This window comes from Genypterus blacodes, unplaced genomic scaffold, assembly GCF_046128005.1.
Source record: "Genypterus blacodes isolate CSIRO-AG114 ecotype Tasmania unplaced genomic scaffold, CSIRO-AGI_Gbla_v1 ptg000017l_1, whole genome shotgun sequence".
Lineage (NCBI taxonomy): Eukaryota > Metazoa > Chordata > Actinopteri > Ophidiiformes > Ophidiidae > Genypterus > Genypterus blacodes.
Window position 1 is genome coordinate 1,600,941 of NW_027466831.1, and position 12,772 is coordinate 1,613,712.

The 12,772-nt window shown below is 43.8% G+C and overlaps 2 protein-coding genes across 6 annotated transcripts; one reads left to right on the forward strand and one right to left on the reverse strand.

Moving 5' to 3' along the window:
- Nucleotides 1–574: 574 nt before the first annotated feature.
- On the reverse strand, nucleotides 575–9,710 carry znf362a (zinc finger protein 362a). Of its 4 annotated transcripts, none has more exons than XM_076140860.1 (10): nucleotides 8,782–9,710; nucleotides 7,117–7,224; nucleotides 3,807–3,870; nucleotides 3,298–3,424; nucleotides 2,837–2,962; nucleotides 2,413–2,740; nucleotides 1,569–1,793; nucleotides 1,161–1,239; nucleotides 906–1,064; nucleotides 575–799 (listed from the first exon to the last, which is right to left on the reverse strand). In XM_076140860.1, the coding sequence occupies exons 3-10, from the start codon at nucleotides 3,867–3,869 to the stop codon at nucleotides 680–682; spliced, it is 1,227 nt and encodes a 408-aa protein (XP_075996975.1). In that variant the 5' UTR covers nucleotide 3,870; nucleotides 7,117–7,224; nucleotides 8,782–9,710; the 3' UTR covers nucleotides 575–679. The 4 variants fall into 4 exon arrangements, with proteins under 4 accessions (XP_075996975.1, XP_075996973.1, XP_075996976.1 ...); XM_076140858.1 differs by having other exon boundaries at nucleotides 3,298–3,547; XM_076140861.1 differs by lacking the exon at nucleotides 7,117–7,224.
- LOC142990963 (uncharacterized) lies at nucleotides 4,391–11,766 on the forward strand. Of its 2 annotated transcripts, XM_076140863.1 has the most exons (4): nucleotides 4,391–4,451; nucleotides 5,097–5,289; nucleotides 9,704–9,853; nucleotides 10,307–11,766. In XM_076140863.1, exons 3-4 carry the CDS (start codon nucleotides 9,706–9,708, stop codon nucleotides 11,392–11,394), a joined length of 1,236 nt encoding a protein of 411 aa, XP_075996978.1. In that variant the 5' UTR covers nucleotides 4,391–4,451; nucleotides 5,097–5,289; nucleotides 9,704–9,705; the 3' UTR covers nucleotides 11,395–11,766. The 2 variants fall into 2 exon arrangements, with proteins under 2 accessions (XP_075996978.1, XP_075996977.1); XM_076140862.1 differs by lacking the exons at nucleotides 4,391–4,451; nucleotides 5,097–5,289 and adding an exon at nucleotides 8,957–9,032.
- Nucleotides 11,767–12,772: the final 1,006 nt, after the last annotated feature.

Consider the following 12,772-nt stretch of genomic DNA (forward strand, 5'->3'; position numbering starts at 1 on the left):
CAAGTATCTGATTCAGTATATTAATTCTCACATTCATTGTTAATACCATTTTGGACTAATCTGTGGTTCTTTGTCTTTCATGGCAGTGGTAGCAGAGCCCAAACACTGAAACAATACCAGATTAAACATGGACTGCCTTAAATATGTGACGACCCGTCTCATGTTGGACACAAATGCAAAAGGCCGAAAGGAAACGGACAGAATACAAAATACAGTCGCATTATTTATGTGCAGATTATGGCCACGTAAGTAGCAAAACACTGGAAACACTGACGTAATGGTGACACGATATATGAATACACATGTAAGGCTTCATTTTTATGTTCATTTGGCCACATTATACTGTACAAAGGAAGACGTTTTGACGGAAATATGTTTTTACAAAGACTCGAGTAGAGAGAGAGAGAGAGAGAGAGTTAAGAATAACACAAGAAGTTCATGTAGCTGCCTGGAAAAATAAAATCACACTAAAAAACATTAGGCCTTTTATTTCCAGGCCTGAAAGTGCTGAAAAAGTCATCTTTGGATGTCCTCAATAACACTATCTGGTCAGCGTGAAAGGAAAGAAGGTGCTTGTGTTTATACAGCACCTCTTCACAGGATACGAGCACAATGTGGCACACGTCCAATAGACTGGACGTGTCTCTGGGGGTGGGACGGATCAAGGCGGGGGAGCAGCTCAGATGAGGGAAATCCGTATAGGGATAGCGGGTGACTCTGTCCTGTGCTGAGGAGAGTGATGGGTCACCAAATGTTCCACCAGTGTGTGTTTGGACATGTGCTTCATTAGGTAAGTCTCCTGGAAGACAAGGACAGAAAAGAAAGGAGAAGACATCAGATTTCACAGTTTGACGCGTTTGTCTTTTGTATCGACATCGAGGACTGACTCAGATTTCCAAACTCACTGAGGTGTACGCTCGGCCGCACATGCTGCAGCAGAAGGCCTTGGCGTTTTTGATGGCGTGAGCGGAGAGGTGGATCTGCAGCGAGGCCGAATCCGAGTAGGCACGGAAACAGTTGGAACACTTGAAGGGCTTGTCTTTGTTATGCTGCCTCTGGTGAGACTTCAAACACACACAATCAGAGTCAGCCACCCCCCTGGCTTGAGATACATTAAAGCATACCATGTGACATACAGGGAATGGGAAGTGTCTGTTTACCTGCAGATTAGAAAGCTGAGTGAAGGCCTTCTCACACCCTGGATGAAGGCATTTGTACGGCCGATCACCTGTGTGGATTCTGAAGGAAGACAAATAGGACAAAGGCGTAATCACACAAGAGCCGTCAAAACAACGTCTATTTATCTTTCAATCTGACTTCTCATCTAATATATAACATGTATTGGTGAAGGGAGTCAGATGGGTGACAGATGAAGGGTGTGAGATCAGAGGAAAGACTTTAAGGCAGCGTCGGCAAGAAACCGTAGAAAAGCCCAAAGGGGACCATTTAAGGGGAGGGGTGCTACTTTAAACACCAAAGTCAGCATACAAAACAATCAGGTCGTCAACAAACACATAAGATCAATCCAGCAAAAAGTAACCTGAACCTCAATACAAACAAAGCTTAACCTGGTGTGCTGCTGCAGGTGGGAGAGCTGTCGGAAACACGTCTCACAGTAGGAGCAGCGGTACGGTTTGACCCCCAGGTGTATGCGCAGGTGCTGGGCCAGGTAGGACGCATTGGCGAAGGACTTGGTGCAGTGCGGACACTTGTGAGCCTTTGCCTCTGTGTGGGTTTTGGAGTGAATTTGCATATCTGACTTGGAGAAGAAGGTCAGCGGGCAAACTTTACACCTGCCGTAAGAAAACACAGGGACAGATAGAGGTCACAGATTTGCCTTTGTAGTGTTTCAAGTTCAGGAGTATTTGAATGAGCATTTGAGTTTGTAAAGCTTATACTAGAGGTGACACATCTACACACAGCAGAGGCAACCATGTGCCACTACAGTTCGAATACCTTATTCCATTTGATGGCCATGAAAGAATAGCAAACCAGTGAGATGCCATATTAACAATTCATGAAAAACGACTTAAACCTTGACGTAACTGAAACCCCATTTAAACGGTCAGACAAAGGAGAGGTATTAGGTTTCATGCCTATAGGCGGCGTTTGTAAACTCTGCATACATAGCAACAGGATCTGCGTTTGCTTTAGTATGTGCTGATGGTTGTTAGTCTTTACTTCACTTCAAACTGCTGATTTTCAGACCGCTTCATGTAAATGCTGCCATCTGGCTACCAAACTTAAGTGATGCTCCTTGCAGTAGTGTTTGGGTTTCTGTACATTTGTGCACAGTGTCAAGTATAACGGCTGAATGATAAATACTGAGCCTGACACATGATGAGCGAGCACAGGCTAGAATGTGATCTGCTGGATCTAACTAAGTGGATTTACTTCAAAGCTCTTTACTACCTGTATGTTTTTCCCTCTTTGGCAGTGATGGCGACACAGGGTTGGTCATTGGCTGAGGCAAGAATCGGGTAGGGCACCACCAGAAGAGATGAACCGTTCTCTGCCTTGATCTTCTTACGGCCTCGTTCCGCCTTAGGAGGAGGCCCAAGTAGCCCCACCATGCTGCAGTTGCTCTTTCCGTGCTCCAAGCCGTGGCTGCCGGCGACCCCTGAGATGAGGTGCGGCGCGGGCGCTCCGACCAGCCGACTCCGGCTGCTGGAGGTGGGCGTGGTGGGCGTGATGATCTCTGAGGTGTTCAGATTACCTGTTCTGGATGCCAGCGCCACACCTGATGGGTGCAAAGGTGATGAGGAGGACAAGACTGGAGTGAGTCATCATGAATGGAGATCACATTTGTTGTGATGATGAAAGGCTCGTTTTTCACCTGAGACGTGGTTTGTTCTGGTAGGATGGTCTATGATGTGCCACAAATGCCAGTCTTCCCACAATTCTCTAGCTTTCAGGGCTGCTTTATCATCCAGATTCAAATTGACATCCCCCAGTATGCGCCCTGTTACAGAAGGAGAATTAACATCACAGCACAAAATCCACAAATCCCTCCATCATGTGTCTCATATTACAGCCAGCATGAAGCTGTGGTGTGAAGTATACATTTGATTTAAGTTAGTAGAAAAACAACTAAATTAATTCAGTTCTGCATAAAATATGTATGTCAATTCCTGAAATATTTGCTATACATTTTATGTAATACTATACAAAAGTGCTGCTTCCACAGAGAAAATTTTATTTAAAAAATATACATAAATGCAGTGTAAATGTATGCAGTAGAAATATACGATTTGGGGGTAAATGTAATGGTTCAGCGTAAGGAGAGATGGTTAGTACCTGTGACCGAGCTGGACGCCGTCCGGGCGTGCAGGGCAACGTCTGTGTGGGACGGGCTGTGGCTGTGGCTGTGCATACTGGGGCTGTGCTGTGTTTTGGACATCCCATGGTGGCCGCTTTCTACCATCTGGGCAGGAGAAGGGAGCAAAGGCTGCTGGGAAGAAGATGAGGCAGGGGGCAGGTGTGGTGGTCTGATCTTTTCTGCCATCAGCTGCTCCTTGATTTTATTGATCAAGACCAGATTGTCCAGCTGACAGCCAAGGAACACACAACATAACAAGAGAAGGTCTTTCAGAGCCCCTTTATGTTGCGCTGCCTCCCTCTAGTGGTCTGTATTCGACATTGTACCCATAACTTTCTGCTTTTCCCACTTTCTGCATTCACAACACATATACACTGTATGTATGAAATACATATATATTCAAAAACATAGACAAAATGTAACAATCTCACAGGAAACTGTTAAAAGACTGTGTAAAAGTTGAATTAAAAATATGAGACATTCTCACCTGTCCAGGCATCGCAGGAGGTGCAGGCCAGAAATAAGGATTATTAAAACGAGGTTCAGCCATCCTGAAACACAAACAAAGAGTCATAAACAGAACAAAGAAAGGATCCAAAATCTACAGTTCTCCAAATCCAAAATTGGCCAATATGTGTGGTGACAAAGAACTGAAGGAGGATGTTCAGAGCTGCACCACCATAGTAGTTAATTAGAACAAGTCACCTCCATTACTCTGCCTCATTACAACACACTTATCAAACTTTCTTCATGTCAGCACAGATAGCGGACTAACTGGTTCTGGATTGCAAACATTAGAGATTTTACTAAGTAGATGTTTAAGTGAAGAGGGGGGGATGGAGATGAAAGAAGTCTTATTCACCCTCCCTCTCACTCCTGCAGCTATTTCTGAGGATCCCGCACCACAAGACTGCGTGATGGGCAAACTGCCGAGATAACGAGGCGCTCACATGATTACAGCGGCAAGTTACACTCCAAAGTCTGTTATCAAAGAAAGCAGAGACGTTTAGAATGATGTAGCTCAAATGCTAATCTGGCACTGTCTTCTTCAAACGTACAGTATAGGAGGGGCCCAAACTGTCTCCCCTCAGAACACTACAAGAGCTGACTGAAGTATCTCACACACTGAGAGGTTAGTAAAACAACTGACTATTATGAGCTTGCTTCAACTTTAAGGATGATTCTGAACAGAAACCATTTTTAAAGTGGACCTAGAACTTCTGGTTTTTGGAGACCTGAGTCCTGCTTGCTGTTTAAATTGCTCCAAAGGCCTTTCTCACTCTCTTTCTTTCTTTCCATGTCTTTTCAGCTTTTATGAAGCACTTTATTAGACCGTTTTGCATGCTTTGGCACACTTCACCATTCCTAAGTCTGTTTGGCTTAGCAGAGGCATAGCACAGTCCATTCGCAGGAGCCAAGACAAACAAAAACGATACGTCCACGGCGAGAACCTACAGCTAAATATTTCTATAATGATGCCAGAGGGGATCGGTTTCACTCCCGGGAGGCTTTTTGAACCGACTCCACAGTTTACCGCTTCAAGTCCTTGTCCCTCATGTGAAAATGAGTGATGCAGTTCAGTTGGTACAGAAAGTATTCAGTCTCTTCCATTGTTGCACACTTCATTGTGTTGCTAATGTAATTCAAATTGATTAAACAGACATGATAAGAGTATTCAGATCCTTTACGTAGTGCTTAGTTGAAGCTTGTTTGGCAGCAATGATATGAGGAGGTTTGACACTTAGATTTGGGGGTTTTGTCCCATTCTTCTCTGCAGGTCGTCACAAACTCTTTGGATGGGGACTGTTGGACTTGGCCAAGTTGTCTGTGTTGTCTTGGCTGTGTGCTTAGGGGTCGATGGGTATTTGGCTGCATTGAGCTTTCCGTCCACTCTGACTGGTCTCCCAGTGCCACACAGCATGACGCTGCCGCCACCAGGCTTCAACGCTGAGAGGCTCTGAATACTCACAGTATGTGATTCAGTTTTTTATTTCTAATAAATTTACATATTTTCCTAAAATTCTGTTATTCTGACAAGTAAATAGAGAACAAGCAGTGCTGACTGTTTCTCCGTTTCTGATTCAAAATAACTGTATGACGAATGAGATGAGATCTGTTACTAGGATACGAGTTCACCTGCCAGCCGATAATGAGGGCCAATTTGTATCATGATGATTGTGCGACTTGTAATCTCATCGATTTTTAAAGATATAAAATGAGCCATTTGAGAAATGTGCCAAATACTTATTATCAAGATAAAAATAAAAGTTATGTTTCAATTATACCTTTTGTTTATTTAATTTATATTCATGATGGGTCTTCCTGCCTTAAGCCTTCAATGGTATTTTGCTTTAATGTTTAAAGTTTCTATTTAGTGACACTTTAAATCAGACACTCAATCACGTCCAACCCACGGAGCAGAAACAGGCTCTCTGATTGGCTGCTGATCAGAAAGACTTCTGCACTATGAAAGTTACAGCTGGCCAATCACAGCTCTTGTGTCATACACAGACAGATACAACCATGAAAACAGAAAGATGTTTGCTGTATAAAGATAATTTCTGTTACACACTGAAAGGGTCTGAAGTCATTCTCAGTTCATTGATCATGTTTGTGTGTTTTTTCCTTATCTACTAAATCAGTGCTCGTCAGACTTTTTGATCCAAGTACCTCCACAATTTAACACATTTTACTTGTAATAATTTTTCAAATGTCAATAGTTTCCTGTTTTTTTGATTCAGTGCAGAATTTTCCATACCACTGCACCACTTTATATTATACTATATACTATACTATTAGACTTTTGGACAAATGCAGCCATGTTTTATTCTGTTGCGTTTATGGGAACAAGCTTAACTCAGCTGTCTGTGTTTGTGGTAATTGTAAACCATCAGATCAGTGCATTGAATCTATTTGTGTAGGCGCTATAATAACGCTACTGAAAGTCAGTGTTTCTCTCCATATTTGGGTTCACTCACACACACACACACACACACACACACACACCAATGTATACATTTTAGTACACAACAGAGAACAAACAGTTTGTGGCAGATTGATGTGATAGATCAGCTGCACGTGAAACTAAACTGTGAACTCCCCCCCCCCCTTTAAAAAAAAAAAAAAACCTGCTATGGTGAATTATATTTACGTTAAAATCCTGAACACAAACGCATCACCTCTGATCTGCACCTCAATCGCTTTTAAGCAAGCTGCTTCCTCCTCCTCCTCCTCCTCTTCTTCCTCCTCCTCTCAGATCCTCCGCAGCGCCTCTCCCACATTCTCAGACGGTTTATTAAAAAATTCAGACAAAAGGAAAACAAAAATGGCAGCCCGGTCTTATTTTTATAAAGGACTGGACGCCATATTCTGCAGATGTGAAATTATACGGCGATAAGACGTCGCGATGCTGCGTTCAAAGGCTCTGGATGCACGTAGACGCGCGTTTATTTGCATTGCGCGCAGGGATGATTGTTTACTTTGATTTGCAGGTTTGAATAGCCCGGTTCAATGAGGGAAAAAAACCCGGACACTTCCTACATCAGCCATCATCATCATCATCGCCATCATCACCGTGCCTTTACACAACATAGGATAGCCGCGGAGACTGTTAAAGCATACGCCGATGCGTTCACGGACGCGTAATAAGAGCAAGAGGAGGGAAATCTGTTATCACACACACGCACTGAAAATAGTCTGTTTCTATGCTAACTTTTGCACGACTTGGAGAGGAGAATGGAATAGATTGCGATGGAAAGAGGAGGAAAGGGGAGAAGGAGGGATGAAGAAGCACATACCTGGAGCTGGGGGAGCAGAAATGTTAAATAATGGGGTTTTGCTCTTCTTTCTGTGTCTCTAAACCGGAGTTCAAACCTTCCGGGTCGCCTGCTGTTCACTTCTGGGTGCTGCAAGCAACAAAAAAAACAAAAAAAACACCCCGCTCGGCGTCAAATAGTGAGCCCACACCATCTCTGAGCCCACTTTGTGCCTTCACATCGCAATAAAGACAAAGCCTACTGGCGTTTTCGTGTACATAATATGAAACTGTACGCAGGGGTGTCCTGGCGTCTCTGCACAGCGGGTATTTGCATGTGCATGGATAGAAGAGAGAGTGTTAACAGTGATCCAATGTTCTAATAATTTCAATTGTAATGAAAAAAAATCGCAGAATTCATAAAAGCTCAGATTTCACTGTATTGTAATTGTGAGAATAGTGTTGCATGTTTGTGTCAGACGGATGGACGCTTGCAGCTGATATGAATTGTAATCCTCTCATGTCTCTAATATGCTCTGTGCTGAGCTCAGCAAGAGGTGGAACTGGCCTTTGCCCAAAGTGTGTGTGTGAGGTTGAGCTGGGGAATAAAAACGAGGCTGTTTCTTGATATAGAAATAAACCAGGTAGCCTCATAATCAATTATATATAAGAATACGTTCTAGTGTCAAAGTGCCAAATACTGAAACTGTTATATTCTTGTTTTTCCACCTTAAAATTCCCCTTGAATTCCAGTATCTGCTTGCTTCAATACAAATGAGCTCAATACCAGCTGGAAGTACTTTTCCAATTGGTACTTGCACTTTGCCTTCATCTAACCACTTTATTTAGCAGATTAGATAGCACATTACTTTATTTTGACAAACACAGTGAGGTAACAATGAGGCAGCCTGCTTTGTCCAAATTTGGGGGTTTTCTTTTTCATTTGTTAACATAATAATGTATTAACGCATTACTTTTTAATTGAAACGGACCAAAACTAATTAAACTTTGCTTTTACTTGCAAAAGAGTATTTTTCATTGTAGAATCTCACAAACATTTCATCATCCATCCAACATTGTAATGATGGAACAGCCATCAGGTGTGTTCACTTCAACCTTAAGATAGTTTGAACACGGTGGGTGTAACACAGAGGTGTATCATGTGTATTGTGTGTATTGTATCTATGGTCTACTGCAAGACATCTAAAATGTCAACTGCTTATTTCAACATGTCACACACACGTACACACAGGACACTCTGGCTAGGGAGTGAGTTGCTCAGCAGGTTTTTTTTTTTTGCAATTTGTTTTTATTGAAGCAGATTATGTACATGACATTGTGCATACAGGTGTAGGGTATTTTGGAGATCATTTTTTATATAGAAAGTGGGGGAGATAGAGAGATAGAGAGAGAGAAGGGAGGAGAAGGTTGTGTTATCCCTACTATTGTTGTTGAACTTTATACATAGACCCTGAGGTAGAGTACAAGTGGGCTGGAGTTGCAATGATGTCATAGGGTACATACAGAACTTACAGGATGATGTCAAACAGCAAAGTAGGCTAGTACAAATCGCATCATAGGTTGTGATTGATAGAGAGAGAGAGAGATAGGGGAGAAACAAACAGGAAAGGAAAGAACCAGAGAGATGGCGTCCCACCCCGAAACAGTCATACAACTATAATGATAAATAAAATAAAAAGGAACTGACCTGTGTTGTGGTATTCAGTCACTGGTCTGGCAGGTTTTCTTGTCTGTACAAACAGAGCCACACCCTCTGAATCGCACATGTTGCCTCACCTTCACACGGGCCAGGTGCAGGGAGGGCAGACGGGTGAGGGGGGACGAGTGGGTGGGGACGAGGTGTGTCATTATCCCTGAGAGGTGGAGCAAAGGGGAGGTGAGGAAAGCTGGATGATAGATCTGAGGCTCACACGCTGACATGCTGCTCTGAGGGCACAGGTAGGAAACTCATATAGCAACCACACTTTGGATCTGTGTTCAGGTTTCTCCCTTCTGTTTCTTATTTGCATGCACTATGTTGTCATTTGCATTTTCCTTACATTTTTGCGACAAGAGTTGAGGGAACATTATTTTACCGGTTGAACCAGTCTGGTGTTACAAAAACAATGTTGAGGGAGTGTTGTGTTGATTTGCATAAGGATCTAAAGCTTCACCGAGTTAAAACAACAACAACAACGAGCAGCGTGTGTATGGAAACAAGATCCTAAATGTTCGACGGTGTTACACCACTTACACAATATTATTAATTGAGCTGTGGTGGATAGAATTTGTGAAACTGATACAAATATTGCGTAACTATATAGAGAACAGCAGTTTACTTAAGATAAAGTGTAACTAGTTTAGTCCAGGGTCCATGACGAATGCACACAATGGCATATTGATCTGCACCTATGGGTCAAAACATTTAAATGTCATTAGACTGAAAGTGGACTCATCATTCTGAGGGTTCATAACATGCTACAGTAGTATCTTACGTGGGGGGTTTACTGTCAGCTGAGTTCCCGGCATACCAGTGTTCCTCCACCCTGAGGCAGGAGGGAAACAAAACCACTTTCCTGGTATTTTAACCCTAGTGTCTGTATGTATGTGTGTGTGTCCTCTGGTTTCAGCCATGGACGGTGTGTTGGAAGGAGCTGCTGTGTTGTGTGCATGTAAACTGGCCTGCAGCGTCCTCGTACTGCCCACACTGTCAAAGTCTGTCTCCCCGGTGAGCTTCTGCTGCTGCTGTCTGCTGGTCTTCACCGACGCCCTGGTTACAGGTTGGTATCAGGACGAACCCAACAGACCCGCTGCCTCCAAAACTACAGGCGGAAGAAGCATTTGCATTTAACTAGGTCAAAGGAACAAGAGGAGAGTGGAAAAATACGAGTCCTGTATTTAAATTAAAAGAAAACAAGTCTTAATTTTGAATCTTAAAATCAAATTTTAGGAGTAGTTACTGGGTAAACTGGTTGTTTTCAGTATTGAATTGTAGTATTATTAATCTGTTATCAAAACATAAAATGGGAACTGATCTGAGTTCCTGATTTATTTATCAACTTAGAAAGCTTTATGATCTTATTTCAAACTAAAGTGGAGTGAAAATAGATCAAATTAGTAAAAAGTGCAATGTTTTGCTTCAAATGGATAATCTGATTATATGGAAGCGTTAATACTGTACGTACTGACACGCTTCCCTTGTACTCACTGACCCTTTGTTTCATTTTCCACAGTGTTCCTAAGCCTCCTTTACATTTCGGAGTGGTGGCTTCCTCGGCTGTCCTCGCGCAGTGATGTCATCGCCCTGAGATTCCTGCTCTTTCTCAGCCACACATATGGGGCAGTGTTGCTTCTCCTCACTCCTGTGATCGCTGTGGAGACAACGACCAGGCTCCTGCAGGCTCACACTGTCAATCACAGGACAGTGGGTGAGCAGGGTTGTCATGGTACTGTGGGACAATCTAGTTGCACTGTGGAAATGACAATAGAACAAGAGGAGGAGGAGGAGGAGGACAGGAATGAATGCAGTGAAGGAGACCAAGGCACCAGGATGTCCCATGTAGCCGGTTACCTCTGCTGCCTGACAGTGTGGATTGTTGTTGGTTTGAATGTCAGGTGGCAGTGGAAGGTGGAGGAGCTGTGGGCTGGTGCCTGTTTGCACACAACAAACTCCCTGATCAGATGTTTGCCCAACCTGTTCAGCCCCATGCACCGCTCCCTGGATCCCTGCTGGGGCATGGCCTTCCTCTCCCTTCTCCTGTTCCTCACCGCTACCACAGGCCTGATGCACCAGACCCAGGTGGCAAGGACACACAGAAAGAAGAATGGAGATAACAATAACAGCAATAGTGCCTGGCAAGACCTGGCTCTAGAACCTTCTGGGTCATCCAAGCCCTTGAGCCCTGTCACTGCAGAGTCAGAGGCAGCACCGTCTGTTGACCCAGAGAAAACAGACAGCAGCTGCAACGTTCACAGGATATTTTCCGGGAACAGTGTGCAGATGTCAGCATGTCACCATGGAGACTTTGTCCTCGTCTCCCCTGAATGTTTGTCTGCAGAAAAGGGAGGACAGAGGACATTGAGAGGTACACCTCTGGCATTCATCATAGACTTACAACTCAGGAGCCCACATGTGCAGCTACAGAGGGGTTTTCCCTGCCTGGGGGTGAATGTAATGATAGGGTGCGTGGCTTTGCTCTCCATCTTTATTCTGCCTCTGAACCTCAGCGTGAACATTCTTCTGATCAGGACTGTAGAGACTTTTTTGGAATCATGTATCAAATCCCTAATAGAATCGGGAACAACGATACAGCGTCTGTAAAACCCGGCTGATGAGATGCAGAACGGGTGCAGATTGGCGTGAATTGTGCGACAGGACCATCAGATTAATATCGCCTCTATATGCACACAGCAGGATCTGGCTGTCAAGTGTGGTGTCAGAATGTAAATAAGCATTTCTAAGCAGCTATTCAGATGTGTGGAATAATAAGTAGGAAGGTAATGAGCAGGCAGGTTGAGACGTGCAGACACCAAATCTAGGCGAAACAGACGGCCAGGAGGCTTTTACTCCTCACAAGCACAAGATCTGCAACATTTAGTCATCACAAAACCAGGATCACCTATTTAAATAAGCCTAGTCGAGATGCAAACACCATTTTAAAAATAGCAATGTGGAATGTGCTTACCTGGCTAAGCACAAAGCAAAAAATAAATACAAAAGGTGTGTAGCACAGATGTCTTTGTTGTTTGGTTTCTGTGCACATCTCATAGAATTAGATTGAAAAGGTGGTACAAAGAGACGCACATGTAAGTGGAGATGGGGATCTTTTGAAAGCAAGCATCTGCTGTGTGTTCATACATAAACACACTCATCTCATTAAGCTTGGGCTCGCAAATGCTGGGATCTGAAGCCGGGCAGGACCACAGATAGACAGCAGAGGGCACTGTGGCACAACATCTCCACAGCAGCTGACGTCCAGGCCCTTTGACGGTTTGACAGGCGAGCTTTAGGATGAAACAGGAGAAAGACGAGGGGGATTCTGGGAACAAAAGAGCCCATTTTTAAGGTTGTCTCCGTCTCTTGATGAAGCCAGAGGGTGCAGGGCGAGTGAGTGGAGGATGACACACTGTTTTGTGTCAAAGTGCAAGAGGCCTGTGCGGGCAAATACTTGAACCGCAGCACACAAGACTGAGGCGAGAAAGCCAAGTTCCTCTTGCCGTGTTAGAACAGATGAGGACTCTTAATGCTCAAGTGTTATCAAAGGCAAATCTGTCATTTTGAGATACAAGATGTTCTGATGTGTCCATTCTGCCAGCTTATAAGTGTGTGTGGGACGGGCCGTTATCTTGCCTGTGATGTTATTTAATTGCCCTCTTAGCACACCTACATGCATTTTATCAGCTGCCAGCGTGATGACTAATCTGGATTCAGCTGCATTTGTGCCCCCAGGTTCCGAGTTCAGGAGGAGCCTTGACACACACATACATACACACGCAGGAGAGAAGCAAGGATGTTCTATCTGCTTCTATAACGTGTGCATTGTGTGACCTTTATTTTGCTCCAAGACACATTTTATCTGATACCCAATCCCATAATCATAGATGAGAATTCCCTCTCTCTCTCCCCCCCCGATGATCCTTTGCATCATCTTACGTTTGCACCTCAGGAGCTCGGGCCACATTTTCCTGGAATAAGATCC